Consider the following 19,898-nt stretch of genomic DNA (forward strand, 5'->3'; position numbering starts at 1 on the left):
GGGCGAAACCGAAACTTCCATACAAGGATTATATTTTGTGTCAGTCTCTATTTTTCTATATTTAAATCACAACATTATGCAGTCTTCGATATTTTTACTTATTTATAATCAACATACCTAACAAACCCTTGATTAAGAAAAAATATTAATTGCACCTTAAAATACGTGAGGTGTTTGAGGAGGTGTGATTCTTTTTTTTTTAATATTATTGATGGTTTTTCATCATAATGTTAAACATAAAATTACTTATTTTAGTTGTTACCTTATACCACAATAGGTACTTAATATTTATGTAATAAACAAAGTAAGTCATAACATGATTAGGAACGTGGACGCGACATGTATGACATTCAACGCGCCGAACATTACCGATCACAGCGCGGAAACTACCGAATGCAGTTTCGGTCGTAGTTTCGGCAGGTTTGCCACCGAAACCCGTTTTTTTTCCGAAACTCAACCGAACTTTCAGTCGGACACAAATTTTAAGTACTTGTGCATATCCATTAAAAAGTATTTCATGATTTTTATCAATCATTAGCTTTCTGAAAAATTTGTCCCTGTGTAGCCCATCCAATGTAGTCTCAGTTAATGTTGAGAGTTTAACATGTTATTACATGATTAAAAAATAAAAACATTTGATGAACCTCTAAAAAATTTTAATTAGCAATTTTGTTAATTATATAACTAATAACATTAAATCCTTTTGCATTAGAGTGTCCGTGAAGCAGTGCCAATTACTGAAAAGAAAATTGTTAATAATACTTCATTGCGAAATTTTCACTGAATAGTTCACAAAACCCCAACACGTTTCACTGTACAATAGTTTCTTTAGGCTTGTTCATAGGAAATCAGTAAATTCATCTGGAATTCAAATCTCCTTCTTTGTAGGGTTAGAGTAACACGTGTGGTCTTCACCGGCATAATGCTGCCTAAGAGTATAGTATCCACTCAAACACAGTAGTAATATGATGAAAGCTGTTTTTCTTGGCATGATTCTGATTTCAAAAGCATTCCATTTATGCTCTTTCGATTCCTCTCAGTTGCCACTTTTCAGTCCGTCTTAAATGAAGGAATCTTGATAATTTGATAGTGGGGGTACTTAAATTTTTTTTTAAATTGTCGATGATTTTCTGGGCATTTTTTGGGCATACCTTATTCCAGTTATTCGGGTTACAGACCAAAATAAACAGCAAAAAATCTTAAAATCGAGCTTTTATTGAAGCATGGTAACTCGATGTACTGAAAAGAATAAAATGAGTTTTTTTCCAGAAAAGAGGAATAATTATTGGGAAAATACATTTTATACCTATCTACTTACGGAATATTGTTATCAGTGATGATGATGAATTAATTATTTTGGTGTTCACTGTGACTTGCAAGTTTTTTATTTTTTTCAAAGGTCTGGAATTGCATCAGTATAGTCTTGATTAACAATTAACGAATTTCTATGACACCAATTTGTGAATTCGAAAGAGTTTTTTATTTTATAGTTTCTCAAGGCTTTGGGCATCCACTCTGTGTGTTGTGTCACCAGCCTTCAACACAACATGAACAGTACTCACATGGTCCTTTATCATTTATGAATTAAAAGAAATAGGGGCTCAAGGTACATCCTAGAGCAACTCTTTTAGATCCATATCGGATGAACTGAGATTGAAAGTTGATTTTTACATGAATTTTCTTTGAGATCAAATACGATTTGACGTATTTTCTGTTGACTTACCTAGAGTGAAACCATGTTGAGATTTGAAGATTATGTTGTATTTATAAAAAACGAAATCAGTTTCACATGAATATCTTACCAATAATTTTACCTACTGTAATAAGTCTGTAATTCTCAATCATTTCAACATCGCCTTTTTTGAAAACGTGTTACTAATGCTATTTTGAGATTGTCAGGAAATTTTCCACTCCCAGTAGTAATATTTATTATGTTCGCTAATAGATTACTAAACGAAAGTTTTTATATGCCTCACAACTTTAGTGGATATGCAGTCTATTCTGACTGAGTTGGTATTTTTTAGACCCGAAATTATTTCACGAATATCTGAATGTATAGGCGAGAAAAAAAGCTATGTGATTCTCACAAAAGTTGCATGTTCAATGAGCGACGCTGAACTAAAATGTTTATTAATGGTATGGCCTCGCTCTTTCTGAAAGGAATTTGCCGATACATCAACAGTTATTTTTTTTTTCATTAACCAGCTCAGTATTTAGTAACGATTCACTATTTACACTTTTCGTAACTTCACCTATTTTCTAGCTCATCGAATTCCATTTTGGTTTTTTATTTTCCAGAGAATGTTGATAGAATGAAATTTTTTTTTCCTGCAAATTTCTCTTGTATATTTTTTGGCGTTATTATATAATGTCATCGACATTTCTAGTTAAGTGTTTTGAATAATTTTCAAGTCGAATAGTTTTGTTAGTTACCAACTGTATCTTGTTGAGTTTTGTATAAAAATTAAGAGTATTTTTTATGGGCCTACTTAGTTAATAAATTATGTAATCTTATTAAAAAGCAGAAATAATGTTAAAAATTTCATAAGCAAGTTTTAGTTTGTTCTGATTGGAAAGATAAATTTGTAGCTGAGCAATATTTCAGGATTTACATTGACGTAAGAATTTTTTTCCATTAATTCAGGTTGATATTCAAGACTTTTTCCACATAGCGTGATTCAGGAATATTAATTAGAAAGTAATCAATTTCAGTAGCACTTGTTTTCCTTCTCACATTGGTAAAAATTTTAGCGTACAAATATAATCTTTGAACTAGATCACTCAGAAGAATACGCTCCATTGATTCTATTATATACATATAATAATATATGTATATGTCGCAGCAGTCAAGAACTTCTAATAGCATATCCATTAGTATTTCGATAGTACCAGGAGGAAGGTGTTCTGTGTTCAAATGGTATTTATTTTCCTCTGTTTTGATTGCCTAAATTATGAAGTTTTGCTCAGAATGGAGGAAATTACTCATGAATGTCGAATCGTATCTACTGACAGAATTGAATTGGTGAAATCTTCTTTTATTATCCGAAATCTCTCATAATGCGGTACCTGAAGATTCGATACAGTCGAAGTCTTCTTTACATCAAAAAATTAACAATTATTGACTTTCATTTCATTCTCTTCATTTGCAGATGATACCTCAATGTCATGGCTTAAAAGCAATACTTCAAAACTTCGCAATGCCTTTTGCTCAGATATAAACCAAATCACAGATTGGAGTAATGCAGTTAACATTCAATATTTGGAAAAATCAATATACCTACTATATTTCAATTGTAGTGTGGAAGATATTTTCTTAGCTTCTATGCTAATGTAATTGTGAACACATCTTGCCACAAACTTGGCATATTTATTCACAAAAAATTTAAATTTGAGGACTACAATCTTTCGCTCAATAAAAAACTGTCAGGATGTTATATACGCACCGACTACATTCAGTTGAAACAGTTAATAATATGGAATTCCTTTCTGGTAAGGCGACGAGATTTTTGTAAGCCCCTTTTTGTGGCAAACAACATTTTGTCGTTACATGTTATTATTAAATTAAATTGCTTCCTCCATTTCTTTGGAAGTTTCCCACATTTTTTTGTATCAAGATGGAGAAGCTGAAAAGCTGATAAGGCAAGTGTCTTACGGCGAAACATAGAATGTCTACCACTGTGGATGACAGTGTTTAATGAAAGTGACATTTTACCTCTTTCATTTAAGTACTATATTGTGTAAGAATCCTGTGAATATCTGATTCAGTTCCATAACGAACTTTTCGACTCGAACAAACCGTCAAATCAGCTGAAGCCGAATATGCTCTCAACAAAACAAAGAAGGCACTCACAATATCTCATTCGAAGATACAGTAATACTCGATGAAACTCAAAATTACTAATCAAGAGTACCTATATAGAGAGGCAATAAAAATTCAAAAACAGGGATATTTTCAATAGGAAAGAAGAATCAATTAATAACAATAAAATCTGGCTACCTGTCCTCATAGGTACACAAACTATTTTGTTAGTTACTTGAGAGTATTTGAATTTGAACTGAATAAATTAAAAATTGGCAGTATGTTTTTTTGATATACCCATTCATATTTTGTAATATAACTTTTTGCAGACTATTAAGTAGTTTTTTCCAAATTTGGTATCACCTTTAGAAAAAAAAATATCTGTTTTTCCGTTAACCAGCTGTCGCACCCCTACGAACGACAACCCTCAGAAGTCGAAACTTGTGCGAGCTAAGGATTAACGAGGTCTTACCTTTTAACGTGTGATTCCTAACACGGGTTGGACGGTAGCAAGTGAAGATCGATCGTTCAGACTAGGGCTTGAACCACCGACCAACACGGCAGTCAATTCGAGTGAGTGAACAAAGCACCCACGCCGAACCGCTTGGCTACCGACTGACCAGGTACAGAAACAGGTACCTATACAACATTTTTGGTCAATAATTTTTTTATGTCAATAATAACTTTCTATTTTCCATATATCAAGAATAATTGAAAAATTACGTTTGAATAAGGATTTCCAAATAAAGCCCATTCATTTTAAAAAATATTTAAACTCAAAAAGAAAATTGGTGGTAGATAATAATCAGGTGACCCTTTCTTGAAGGAAATGAAAATTAAATATTGAAATTATTTCACCTTCAGTTTTATGTACTCAGATTTTGATGTTTTCTCGTTAAAATGGTGGCTTCATTCCCAATAATTGGAAATCGGTGACAAATTTGAAGTTCCAAGTGTTCGTAATGCTTTCATCTTTATGAATAAACAAAAAAATAACAGTGAAAAAAGACGCAAGAAAAATATTCTGATTTCAAAAATTTGTATATCATGATGTAGAAATGTTTAGATATTTCATAATTTTTATTTTTCATTAATATTTGCCAGAAACAATCCGTAGCCAAATTTTAATTGCCTGCTCGAATATTGGTTTTAATTGGAAATATTAGATTCTTTCCTCAGGACTATTATTCTTTTATTTAATGCGAAAAAATGTACAGATATAAACAGGTAAGGATTTTCATAGAATGAAAGTCAATATTAAATACAGAGAAAATTTTAATTTAGAAATTTTCAAGGGATGATATGATATAAATATGTACAGTAAAAAAAGATAAAATAGATCTATGATCTTTCTAAGCATTGTTCTGGGAAGTTCTATAATTATAAAATATAATAAAAAATTAAATAAATTTTCTTGTACCATATACTTCAATATTTTTTTCGATACTTACTAACAAAAAATTCTTACGTATTTCGTGTGTGTTGGTACATAAAATTTATTTGAGTAACAAAAAATTTTTAATATATTGTCTACGGCAAAAAAATCTATGCTATATACCTACATGCATTTTATTTATTTAGAAATGTGCATTTATAATACATTTTTGCTATAGTTACGCCTCAATCGTTTTATTTTTAAGACAAAATTTTACGTATCTTTATATTTTTTTACAATGTTCTTACATTGAGTACATTTTGGAAGAAATACAATTTTTTTGTATATCGCAAAAAATATACGTTATTTTTAACGTTAAAATATTGCACTTGAAATTTTTTTTAAATAACACTTTCCTGTTATATTTTATCGTAGAATACTAGACAAAAACCAAACAAAACTATGGCATATGTTTATAAATTCTCTCTATGGGTGGATTCTTTTTATTTGTTTCAAATTACTTAACATTAACGATATGCATTTTGTAACTTTATTCTAATTATATTTGGAAATTAAAGCTATTTGAAGATTTTTCAGTAATGTTGAGATCGAACAAAATTGAATCTATTAGATTAACTTACTGAAAACAAACTATTGGGTAGGTATTCTGATTTGAATGGAAATGATTTCTACATTTAGTAAAAATTTTGATTTCATATTGACACTCATCTGTTGAAATTAAGGCTTCCTCATTGAACTATTGTATTCTTATCAGGAAATAATTAAATCAGTACTGGCCTCTTGATAAATAATTTTAACTTTGATGCCTCTACGGAAAGACTAGAGAAAATAATACACTGACAGAAAAAATTTCGAAATTAAAATTATTCCTCTTGAAAAAAACCATGAACATATATATATATATATATATATATATATATATATATATATATATATATATATATATATATATATATATATATATATATTCATAAAATTGTGCTTTATATACAAAAACTTTGGAAGATTGCTAAAAATTGAAGTATGACATATTACTTCGTAAATAAATTATAGATCAGTATAAAATAATGGCCTTTTTTATACCTACTAATGCCATTTAATGAAATTTAATGAATCACATTCTGTTTATTCAGTCGCAAAAAGCTTTCATACGAACGAATTTCTAAAACAGGAAAACATGTTAACAAATTCCAAACATTTTAGTAGGTACATTTCACGTAATTTGGCCATTCAGTTAATCAAAATAGTGGAAAGCACAGTATTTCGATAATAAAACTAAACAATTAAAGTGTATATCACAAAATGTTTAAAACATTTTTCTTTGCTTTTCAGCCCTGATACGAGCTAGATATTATATAATATAATAACGGTAACAGTCTTATTTAATAACTACATAAATACAAATCGAAATAAAAAAGGGAACAAAATGATGCCAATAAATAAAAAATAAATTGACAGTGGCAAGAGTTTTACCGCAACACATAATATTTTTATGAACTTCATTGGACTCGTGGATCCGAAAATTTTCAATAAGAAATTGAGGTAATTTGGAAGTCTGAAACAGAGTCTACTTTTTGTGTAAAACTAAACTGAGTTTCTGATCAGCCAATAGTCAGTAATCACAATGATTCAATAAATATTTATAATAACCTTGGGGTAATTTTTCGATTTCGTGATTGCACTTTTTATTATTATACAACAAATCTTCAACCTGTTCCTTCGCCGAGAAGTCTATGAGGTCGTCCATAATTCAACACTATCTATAAACAACAAAACAATATCGAAAGTTGCTAAACCGTCCTTTGCTTAGTACTCCCACCTTTCATCTTCATTTTCATGTTTACCCACTTTACATTCACTATCTTCATTTTTTGAGTCACCCTCATCATTTTGTTCTTCATGTTCATCATCACATTTATCTTCGCCTTTATCATGATGCTCATTTTCGTGACTTATCGAAGAAGTATCACTTTGGTCATCCTCAAATCGATCCATCACCGCTTGAGGCTCGACTCGGACTGTTTCTTCAGCATTTCTACGACCATAGTCATCACCAGTCTGCATGACGCAGACTCCGTTGATGATAACTTCGTCACCGGTAGTTGGTTTTTCCTTTTCTTCTTCCCAATTAGGATTAACCCATTGGGGCGCCACAGGCTTTCGTCGTGACGATCTCCCTTGATTTGCAGGTAATTCTTTGGGTTCTACTTTCACTTCCCCTTGCAAACTACCCCCTGAAATATTAGAGTCTTCTGAGCCTACATTACTTTCTACATCGTCATCATCGTCATAATCACCGGGCTCATGTTTCAAAGAAGGCATAGATAAATCTAATCCGCTTATCTGTTCCTTAACAACATTATTGAGGGCTGATAAGTCCATGTCACCAGTCGGTAAGAGCCCACGACTTATTAAAGCGGCTAAATTGGTATTTGCAGCTAGATAAGGTGGATATGGTAAAGGAACGCCACTCAGTCCCATCCTCTCTTTAGATAATTCAAGTAATCTTTGGTTCAAAATTAATCTAAATTGTACAGGATCGAAGGGCTGTTGACCCCCGGTTTGATCTCTGGGTGGAATATCTGAAGACAAGCCATGTGGTACTTGTTGCTTTAGTCTCATTCGGTGATTGTGAAACCAATTGGTGATAGTTCTGGAAGAGAGCCCAAGTTCACTCGCAAGGAACTCAATTGTAGCAACATTGGGGTAGGGGTCTAGAGTAAACGCCAGCCTCAAAGCTTCTTTCTGCTCTTCACTGAACAATACTCGTTGTTTTTTTGCTGATGGAGGCCCGGGTCCAGGTGAATTTGAATGGTAAAACTCTGATGTGTCATTAGAAGAGGTATCACTACTATTGTCATGTGCTCCCGGACCTGTGGATCTTCGCCTTTTGTTGGCTTCCCTTCTTTCGTTTTTGAGAGCCTGCAATCTGTCGATATTATGTGCATCATTGAGCCATAATTGCATCCTTATAAAGGGTTCCCTCCCTTTGATGCTAAGCATATGCCAAGGTTTTGGTTTTGACAGGAGTTCACTGACTGAACCTTGAGATAAACCCAGAACGGCTTCACCAAATATCTGAAAATGAAAAGTTGGAATTGATTCAACAGAATAAAATGAGTTAAATTGAAAAAAGTGAATATCGAAGTGAAGTAGAGTTGTTTGGCAAGATTTATAGTTTGGTTATTTTCTCACCTTCTGACCAATGTTGTTTGCTAATAATGCTTCCTTGATTTTGGTGGTGATGATTTGGGTATCCAAATCTTGTGTTAGTGCCGCCATTTCGTAGACGCTAGGTGAAATATGCTGGTGCAAATTTCTCAATGATGCATGTTGTTGACCCATAGGCGAATGTGGTATTCCATGAGGACTATGGGTCGACTTTTTCATTAGATCTTGGTTCTGAAGATTGATTGCATGGTGTGGAGGAAGTCCAGGTGGCGTCAGCAGCATCGGGGGTGGAGGCGGTTGCGGATTCGACATCTGGGGCGGTCCGAGTTGGAGGGAAGGTGGTAAGATATTTTGTGATTCTTGCATTTTATTGAGAAGACCGGCTGCCTCCGAGAGCATTTTTGGCGTAGGTGGCATTGGTTTACCAATAGACGTACAAGCTGAAGCAAGTAAAAATCGTTATTTTAAAAATCCAAATTAAATGAAAATGTTTTGCTTACCTCCACCATATCCTCCGGTCCTCATGAGCTTCTCTGGGGCAATTTTGTATTGGCTTGCCACTAACTTGTGAACGGCGTTTTCATCTTCCAAGAACATTTTCATTCGTATGAATGGTTCCCGTCCCTTCTGTGTCAACATATGCCACGGCTTCGGTCTAGCTAGGAGATCGCTGACAGACCCTTGAGACAAACCTAAGACACTTTCCCCAAAAAGCCTCTGGCTTATTGAATACTGACTTAACTGTTCTTTAACTTTCTTAACGATATCTTCTGTATTGAGATTATTGTAGAGATCGAATTGCTGTTGTGTGATTGGAGGTAATACTGCTTTAAGAGGTCGGTTGTTAGGGGTGTGATGAGGTTGACTTGGTGGCTGTGATATGAGGGAGTTTGTGATGCTGGCCATTCTTTGTAATGGTGACGCAGCCGCTGAACCAGAGAAATCATCCGTTGGGGTCATAGGAGGTAATATAGAGTTGCCTAATGGGCTCGAAGTGGTGGAACCTGTATTAGGTTGTGTGCCAGGTTCTATTTTAGGTCTCACTAAACTGAATGCTGAACCCGAATGACGAGACATTGCATCATCATCTTTTTCTTTTTCATCCAATACTCCATTCATCATCTTCATTTTGTCTTTTGGAATAGACAAGTCTTGTACACCGCCGTTTGCGCTCTGGTTATGATGTAGATGATGTTGCTGTTGATGATGCTGCTGTTGGTGATGATGGGCTAATGCTTGTTGTTGGATGGCAAGAAGGCTAATTGGCATTTGCGTAGGACCCTGCCCTTGGTTGAGTTTGGCTAGTTCACGATGATATGCGTCAAGAGCTATACGTATATCCTCTTGGGTACGATCCATTGGGTTTCCACTAAATAATTGAGGAAGAAAAATACTGAATATTAGTTTAGCACTGCCCTAATTTAGAATAAATTGAGTTTAATTTCATTATACTGTTATTTCCCAATTTTAAGTAATCGAAAATAATAAACAATATACACTCACCCAGGGAAATTTCCTTCCCGGCTTCTCATGTCTTCAATTCTTCGACCCATAAGTTTGGCAAGTTCCTCCTGATAAATCCGTACTACTTTTTCTTGAGAAATATCATCATTTTCGTATTTTTTCAGCCTTCTATTCAAAGACGAGTCTCGGGAGAATGGACTGCTACATCCATGGGGGGATTTAGAGTCTTCATTACTGTGACTATCTTCAGGTTGTTGGTGTTTGATTTGCTGAAAGTGATTCGCCTCGTTCAAAATGTGCACCAGTCTGTCATCTGTGAGGTCGTTTTCTGGTCTTCCGAAAGGTGGCATTCCAGATTCTGATTTGCCTGTTGATGAAAAATTGTCTGTAATAGCAACGTTAAAATTTCTTAGTATTTTGCTGATTAGTAAGTAGAGATAAAACGATGCACATATAAAATACAATGACTATACCTGACAGTTCGCAAATTTATGCAAACACACATGAATTCGATATTGTTTGTACCCAGAAATTTATCAAATATTCGTGAGATGGAAATGCGAAATTTCGTTCGACACAAAATGATTTCGTTAAGAATTTCAACAGTAAATTGACAAATTAGGAGAACTGTTACAATATGCTGCAATTAAACCGCCAACATGGAATGTGAAGAGCTTTCAGTTTGTATCTCATTAACAGCTGCGATTACTAATTGAAGGGCACTAAAGACAAATGGTCTTTTCAATATGGCTCATCGATTGTATTCCGCCCAGAAAAGGGATTTGAAATGCATTTGTTGAAAATACATGTGCTTTTTGCATTCCCAGTTCAGTGCAGAGAATATAATTGGCGATACATTGTGAATGACACGTTGAATGGCCATAAAAATGTGCAGTAGCCTTTGTGATAATCGGATTAACAGACATTATTTGGATACCTAAAAAAATGCTTCGATTGTTTCACGGAAGTTCGCCGCTGACAAATTCATATTTTGAACACTGAGTATGTTTTGTTTTCACTACCAAATTATGCGGGTTCCACATTGAAATGATTGAGTGTTCTACAATATGAATAAGGGTTGAAGCACTTGATGTAGAGAATGAAACAGAGTTGTTTAAGACTGCTTTAGTTCATTCTGGCAAATAATGATAGAAAGTAAGTATTTCATAATAGGTAGCAGAACTTACAATAAAACCTCTCTCCTATTATTATTGCCAAGATTAGAAACTGTTCTTCTAATTGTGAGACAATGTTTTCTTTCAGATGACATTTTAATATTTGTGTTTATATCCAGTCCGACTTCTGAGCGTTTCATATAATAATCTACATTTACGCGATGTCTCCTCTACAATATAATTACTTTTTCATGGGAGCGAGCACGTAACATATTGTCAACAAGTGCTCTCACTGTGATTATTTGATCTCTTAAAATACACGGTAGTTCTTCGAGGTATCAATTTGAGTACAGTTAACCTAAAAATGGATAAAATGAGATGATATCTTCATCCAAACAACTAACAATTTAATGGATTTCTTAAAAATTCTAATTGTCTTGTGATTATTATCTCGCAGTTACCGTTGTTTTATATTATATCGTTTTGATACATCATCGACCAGTATGACTATGAACGAATGCTGAAAAGCCCGTTGCATGCTTAAACGAGAAAAACGTCATATTATTATCACGAGCAAATGAATTTTGAACTAGCCAGAAAACCAAATCTTTTGGGTAATTAAAAGTTGAAAAATCCACTATTTTAGGAACCCGCCTCTGGTAATATAAACTCGTGAAATTGCACCAAATTTTCACCGAACCTTTATTGCCACTTCCATTTGAACACTTTTTTAAATCACTAAACTATTTACAAAACCGTAATGCGTGTCGAAATGTTGACACCTTCAATCCTCAATGTTACTTATTCTTGTAGGAAGCCATTGCATAGCAAAACACGTGTGGTGGTTTTGGTAGTAGTTATTACAGTTATTCTACTGATACCGGTAGGACACCATAGACATATATGATTTGCTTGCTTTCATACACTACATGATTCGTTGGTTCGTATGTAGTGATAGTGGCATAAGATGGCTAGATCAAAACATCATTCACAAAAACGCCTTTAGATTTGGTCCAAGAAACCACTAGGCATACCTGATAATTTAGGCTTCTTCAGGAAAAAAGAATTCTCTGATCATAATCGTAAAATATATCGTAGAGGGATAGATCACAAAAACTCCAGTTTGTACAAAAGAATGTGATTCGTGAATAACCCGATCAGTGCAGTGGCACCTACATCCTGATAACTTCGACAATTGCGGAACTGGCCAAACGTCACACCCATGCTCAATCCCTAAAGAGATGGAATGATATCAAAGGATGCAATCTTGCCAGGATCACCCTGGGCGACCCTAGGAAGCTGGCGCTCAAGAAATATCTGGGGATGACCAGGAAAAACCTACTCTTAAAACAGTAGGATTTCTGACTGGCCACTGCCAACTAAGGAAACACCTCTACAATATGGAGCTAGTGGACACACCTCTATGCAGGATGTGTGAACAGGAAGATAAAAGTGTCAGGCATGTCCTATGCGAATGACCGGAGTTATCGTCAATAAGAGAGTGTGTTCGGGGAGTCTTGCCGATATAAAGGAGATGTCTCCCAGAGACCTGTCCACCTTCCTGGAAAGAACAGGATGGACGATGACCTAGGAGGACAACTCCTCGGGAGGATGTGCAATGGGTCACATGTGGCCTAAGTGCTGTGGGCCTACACTCATCCTCCCTACTCTACAGATACAGAACCCTATCAGTACCCAAAGGAAAGTGGGTATGAGGGGTTCTCGATTGGAGATTGGTATCATCAGCGGTTTACTCAAAAGTGACAATAACTCGTAAAGTGGTCTTGTTTCTGGTACCAATGGAAATATCTAGCAATATGTTCCTTTCAAATATTCACATTGAGCCAATTGCATTCAGAAACGCAATCACTTTATAAACCGCTGATGATAGTAAACGTCAATCTAGAACGCCTATGTTATTCAACTGTTTGAGAAATTACTAAAATGAGGATTTTGCTTGGATCTTCATCCTATTCACAATATCTTGGAGGAAGATTTGATTGTTATTATTCTGATGTTAATTGGGCAAACTCCTTCCTTTAATTTTTCCCTAATTTTCTAGAGAAATTCTAGTTTTCCTATACGTCATCCTTTCTTCATGGTATTTTGGAAGGCAGACAAAAATTTTGATTCCGATGGATTTGAAATTGAGTGGAAATATATTAAATAGCAATATTTCACCTCATTCCTGAGTGGCCGCAGTTTACATAGAATAATAAACCGTTATTTAATTGACATTGATGAGACATTTCAAGACAATATACGGTGACCAATGACTTGAAATTCTAAAATTTGTCTGTTGGGACAACGATTCAAGTGTTGAACAGTTGCCAGAGAATTTTCTTCATTAAAATTGTTGCCTCGATTGCTTTTGTTGTGAAGCATCTTTTCCAATCTGGCTCATTAATTCCAAACAATAAATTTTCGCAAATGACACTTAGATCAGAACAAACGTTTACTTCTTTTATACGATTTTTTCATCTCGCCGTCGCTGTACGTGTGTCTCTTCTCATTATAACAACCATTGCGTGCGTTCCGTATATTTCATATCAAAGGTATTTATTTTTTGTACAGATATAATTTCGAAACATCGTGAGTTCTGAGGATAATTATGGATAGATCCAAATTATCAAAAATATTCTCGATCTCTGACACGACAATGTTAACGATTTCTCATTTGGTGAGTTCATACACCTATACAGGACGAGGCAAGAACGTTACAAGTGAAGCATGGTGGTTTGATTTCCTTTTTTTGTTGATTTATATATTTATCACTTAAATCAAGCACTATCAGTTTATGATAACTCATTTCATGATTAAATTATTTTGACAGCTAATTGTGTAACATGTATTCAATACTTAAGAAGAAGAATTAAGAATTTACGTGTTCTTATAGGACAAAACTGCCCAATAATAATTTTTGATATTTTTTTTTTCGGAAAAATTTCGTGCTTAGTTCAAATGAAATCTAAGCCGCCAGTGTGTTTTGGGTTGTGAGCTGGAATTTTAAGAAAGTGACTTTTGCTATGTTTCATAGATCTCAGGTTGCTTTTTTGTCTGGCTTTCTCCACCAAAAGTGCATTTTTGACGAAATTAAGTTTTTTGTCTTGTCTAATATTACTCCTTGCGTTAATAATCTTCTTCTTGTCGATAGAGCATAAGAATGATCACGTAATCATGAATTTAATACTCTGATTCGTTCAATAATCATTTCGAAACATAAACAACAAATGACAATAAGAAAAATGTATCAATGTTTTGTTTTTATTCAGAAATTTTTTAAAAACTTTTTGATATTTATCGATTATATTTGTAACTATCTCGAACATTTGCTGCTTTGTGTTAGTGATACGAAGAACAATGCTTCATTTCTCTAACAGAAGCTAATCGTGTCCCTATACAATGGATAAAGTGCAACACCGATCGGAGAAGATGTCAATTAAATAGCGATAAAGTTTGAACATTATTACCGATGACATGACGCGAATCTTCGAACGGTAACGAGAAAATAATTGCGTTTAAAAATTATCAAACGAAATTACCTATAATCAATTTCATAAATGATCACAAGCCCTAAAAAATCGTTGTCGATCCCGATGGGATGTAATTTAAATCTCATCATTATTACCTAATCATTGGTTCGTTCTTTCAAAGATATTAACAAAATGAAAACATTGGAATGTGCTCGATACCTAACATGGAGAATTTTTTCAACCATAGAAAACATTTCTGGAACGCTATAGGCGCTTATTGAAAAATTATATTAATTTACAGATATTTGTAACATAACTTTTTGGGACTCATACCAATCTTGAATGATTATTTTTCAAAATTCAATTCAACCTTATCGATCCCAAGAAACTACTAAGTTTATAATGGGGGAAATGTATAACAATAGACAAATTAAAAAATTACTAAATTCAGTTCAGAGAAAAAAATTGAGTTTTCATTTAACCGTAGAACTTTCAAAGGTTTCTATTTATTTTTACATAAATCAGTTTCAAATTTGAAATAGAAGTCTACTTCAAATTTGAAACTCAATCAACATTTCATTATCATTTAGAGTGTGACAAAGCAATCAAGATGGATATAAAGGTCAGTGATAATTCCTTAAATTCTTTTTATTTAGGCAAATTTTTTTTGAAATAATTCATTCCGTGGCTACTTTAGATTTTTTAAGTTTTAAATATCCCAAATAGGATATAAATTTGGGCTATTCAAAAATTATTCTCTCCTAAAAATATACCTAGCTTTTTTCATTCAGAGTATATATTTTTTTCTGAACATTAATGATACGTTGTTATAGTTCGTTCAAATAACGTGAAACTTTTTTCAAATATTTCTGATTTGCTAACACTTTAAATAGTTGAGAAATAGTTACAAATTAGATAAGAGTCATAATTTGAGTTTTAACTCCATTTGTCATAGTAAGAAGTTTCTAACCGCTTGAAACTCAAGTTGGATTTGAGTAATAAAAGCAAACATCTTTTGAATTCACTTCTTCGATTGACGACTTGTTTATTTTGTGTAAATTCATGTTCACTGAGGATACACTACAAAAACACACTTTTGTCTATTTTCCACTACATTTCTTTATTGTTGACCGGTTTCGGCTATTATACCATTTTCAAAACTCCGGTCAACAATAAAGAAATATAGTGGAAAATAGACAAAAGTGTGTTTTTGTAGTGTATCCTCAGTCATCTTTTGAATTCAACGAAGATTGTTCAAATAAGTTTTTAACTATGAAACAGGGTATGCGTCATCTCTGATGCCTACCACGGATGATCTACAAGTTTCAGCCAAAATTTCATAAAATAGAAACAGAAATTCATTTTATGCAGATGAAAATTTTCATTGGGAAAGAAAGTTTTTGGCTTTCTACTACTCCATCTGATACAAAAAAAAGGGATGAGAGAATCTTCCAAAGAAAGGAAGTAATACATCAATTTGAAACTCATACATGAATGTGTAGATCATGCAAAGAAGTAACTTTCAGATACAAACTGAAAGAAAGTCCTCCTGAAACAGCTACTTTCATATAAACATTGAATTACACGAAAGAAAATAATTCTTTCGAAACAAATACTTCTATATGAACACTGAATTATACAGAAGATACTTTTCTCTACTCAGTTTGTATTTCAAACATTTGTTGTGGAATAAGAATCAGATATCATTCACATGAGTTCTACTTTTTTTTTGTATCAGATGGAGTAGTAGAAAGCCAAAAACTTTCTTTGCCAAAAAATTAATCACTCCTAAAAATATAACCCCTTCAATTCAAAATTTTCATATTTTCAAAACCAATTAAAGTAAAATATCATGTTTCAACAACTTGTTTGGTATGTCATGGAAGGGATGACTTTATGTACTCACTATAAATATATCATCACATCGTATTATTTTGAAATAGGTACTTTGAATTAGGTAGGTATAATCAGTTTTATATTTGTTGTGTGTGCTTGATTTTATGATTCTACTAGACGTTGTTGATATTGTTAAATCAAATGATTGCTTCATCTGATATAGATACAACTTTGTGGTTACTGATAAGAACGATAGGAGATATTAACTAGAAATGAGAATGTGAATATCCGAAGAGCAAATTTCATTTCAACACATGAAAAATATTATGTCATAGTCAACTTTGCATCATGCTTTCATAGAAGGCTTATTTAGATAGATATATACTAAGAAAAAGTCTATTATATCGAATTACCTAGGAAGATACACGACTTCGATAATTTCTATTTTTTCAATGAGTGAAACGTTCAACAGGTGGCACATTTTTTTGCATTCACCAAAAAGTTTGAGAAAATCATTCATATTAGATGTTGAAATTCTAGACTGTCCGAATGTATTCACTATAAAATTGGGAATCCCAGTCTATTTAAAACTGGTTGACATTTATGAAGATATAGAAATATCTATAGGACTCCAAAGTGAAATAGGTGTTTCATTGCCTTATCTTTAACCTTGTGATTTTCTTATATTATCCGATGGATAATTTGTTGTTCTTACAAAATCTCGATGAAGAAACGTACCACTTGTAAAAAACATAATAAGCAGTTTCATTTTATGGAATTTTCAATTGATACGCTGAATAGTGGAACTACTTCCTTCATGACCAATTGTTGAATCTATTTCGAATAATCAGATATTGCCAAATAACTAGTAATTTCATTAACGCTCAATATCTTTCATGTTCTTCGTAAATCAATGTCCTGGGAAATTAAAAATACCCCGAAATGACAACTATTCAGAAAAATAACAGATTAACTAAATTATTTGAAACATCTAATAACTCTTACAAAAGGAAAAGGAAAGACTGATTGATTGCTTGGAAGCAATCGATTGAAATAATACGTTTCTTGAAAGAATATGCCCCTAAAACAATATTCAAATGAGACTATTTCAATTAATCTTTCGCAAACGTCATGTGAGGGAAAGAGACGTCTATATAATTGGTAGGTAATGGAGAAAGGCAACCCGGTACAACGTGTATAGAAAAACAATTTGAATCGAACTGATTCATTCGCGTGTTAAGTGTTGCATGTGTAAAAACTGAAAATGCCGTAAAAACTTTTTTATAATACTCTGATACAATCGAAGGTGCCATGAAAGCGCTACAAAGTTTATATTCATTGGCGAAATAACGATTTTCCATAGATTTATGCTACACAACACAATGGTATAAAGCTGTACAGCGGGCTGTGTAATATCAAAACAGTCGACATTAAACATAGGTATTAGCAAAGATTAGAACTTTGAACTTCGTGATTGTTCAAGATTCAGTTTTTAGTAGACAAATATTATTTTATAATGGTCGACGTGAGAAAAGGACCTAGGGATTGGTAACTGATTAAAAAAAAATAAATCGGATTTACAAAGGAATTAACTCAAAGTTATGAAATACTATTTTTACATATACCTACACAAAATGAACCAACAAAACGAACTCAAAAGACGAAACAAATTAGGGAGTTAATTTTTTGCAGGTTCTAAAATTTATTTATTTCATTGCGAATATCAACGGAAGTTTTCCATTGTAAATATGTATAGGGTGTGCATCATGGAGTGAATTTGTTATTTTCGGATGTGATTCATGATCGTTTACAGAACGCGGTTCAACAATTTAGTTTCCTGTTTAATTGAATTAACTAATCATTTTACCTTGTTTGTGAATTGAAATACGCATCAACTGATGTATTATTATAAATTTATTAGTAGAACGAAGTGTGTGAAAAAAATTAATATCGTTTACAAAAATGAGGACATAGGAGTGTTGTTGTTCATTGCATATTTTTGTTCAAGGGCATGCTAGGCAATAGAATGATCTGAATTTGCATATTTGCCAGGTGTTCCATGAAACGACTTTTTATAGCTTTTTAGTTTGTCCAATATACTTTCAAATAATAATAATCGCAAGTAATTTCATAAATGATTATTTCCTTAATCTATCAGCACTTTCAGAATCACTCGATGCGTATACACAGTTAGAATATTTGTAAGTCAACACACATTACTGTTTTGGTTTGAATCAGAATTTTGAAGAGACAAAATTATAAATTTTCTTATCTTCGTTCAGTAGCACATGAGACATGCTTTTAACGGTAGATTTAGGAACGTTAATCGCTTCTATAATTAAAACAGTCTAATTCCTAATTACTTATTGTTTTGTGTTTGGTATTTTCATACAATAAATAAATGGAAACTATTCAGAGCACATCCAGATTAAGTGTTGAGAGAAAATAAAAAAAATCCGTTTGGCATACATTATATGAATCATTATAAGGTTGAAATTTTGCAATTCGTGAGAAGTATTCGAACAATAGTTTTGAAATTATCAGATTGAGGTTACTTTTTTGTCGTAATAAGTTGAATCTAGCTGAAACGTTATTCTATGTTTATTCTACTGTTTAGATATAGTACCTAAATGGAAAATGTGATTTCTTCATAATTCAATATGATAGAAAAAAGAAGTGAGATAGCCTTTTCTTGCTAGTTTTCCATGACCGTCGAGTTGCTGTATTCACTGATCATAAGTAACGCCATTATCTTTGGATCCTCAGTGGGGTATTCCTGTGATCCTGTTTAACTTGCTTCTAGAGGGTTCTACATAGAGCACCATAGATTTTGAAAGGTGGCCTTCTGCTTTCTTTAGAGCCACTTACTTTCGGCAATAGTATCCTCAGCCCTGCATCCGATTTTTTTTACATGGGCTCCCGTCTCCTTATTAGATTTTTCTTTCTTCTTGTTGATAATACGTAACGTATGGACTGCTAGTCCAATATTGTCACCATATCTAAAAAAATTTGCTTGTGAACTTGAAACTTTCAAAGTTCATCTACCAAGCAGAGTACGTACATGATTATGTACCATTTTGATGGCCATGATGGACATGACGTCATAGTGTTTTTTCATCATCTACTAGTAATGTTTTTCAAAACCCCAAATGTTTTTGCGGCTTGGATTATAGAACTTCACTTTTCATTTCCCGAAGAAGAGCTCATAAAAGTCCCGAAAGTTTGAACAAAAAAAATTGTCATTTGCAGGTTATGTTTTTATCTTCAACAGTAAACAGTAAAAGTTCATGTTTGTACATTTGTAATGTTCAGAAACTGTACTCATTGTATAAAACCACTAAGTACCAGTTTATTTCAATCTGGTCCGACATTTTCCAATGATCCATACACGGATATAAATATATTTATCAATAGGATAATTTCGTTGGTTTTTCATGATAAACGTTTCTCAAAACCAATTTAGTCCCGGCTGAATGACAGGAAATGATTCATGAGTTCACAACTAATCTCAAATTATATTTTAACATGGAAATATAATAAATGCTATACGGTCTATAGGTATAATTGGCGTTTTATGAATTATTTATTATTACATATTTATAATTGACCCCGTATTTTTTTCGATAAACACAATATGATATCTA

General features: G+C 33.1%; 1 protein-coding gene across 3 annotated transcripts in view; it reads right to left on the reverse strand.

The window, feature by feature from the left end:
• Positions 1 to 5,056: 5,056 nt before the first annotated feature.
• cut (homeobox protein, cut) overlaps positions 5,057 to 19,898 on the reverse strand; it is a 94,415-nt gene continuing 79,573 nt past the window's right edge. The window contains exons 7-10 of one of the 3 annotated variants that reach the window (XM_074185785.1): positions 9,870 to 10,215; positions 8,867 to 9,735; positions 8,391 to 8,806; positions 5,057 to 8,273 (exon numbers count right to left, since the gene is read on the reverse strand). In XM_074185785.1, the coding sequence (XP_074041886.1) occupies positions 7,002 to 8,273; positions 8,391 to 8,806; positions 8,867 to 9,735; positions 9,870 to 10,215 (2,903 nt within the window). In that variant the 3' untranslated portion in view covers positions 5,057 to 7,001. Of the gene's footprint in view, positions 8,274 to 8,390; positions 8,807 to 8,866; positions 9,760 to 9,869; positions 10,216 to 19,898 lie in introns of all 3 variants that reach the window. The other 2 variants (XM_074185784.1, XM_074185783.1) reach the window with 2 other exon arrangements.

Source organism: Leptinotarsa decemlineata, unplaced genomic scaffold, assembly GCF_025532065.1.
Source record: "Leptinotarsa decemlineata unplaced genomic scaffold, Ldec_3_MD MMD2_tig00078346_RagTag_RagTag, whole genome shotgun sequence".
NCBI classification, from domain to species: domain Eukaryota; kingdom Metazoa; phylum Arthropoda; class Insecta; order Coleoptera; family Chrysomelidae; genus Leptinotarsa; species Leptinotarsa decemlineata.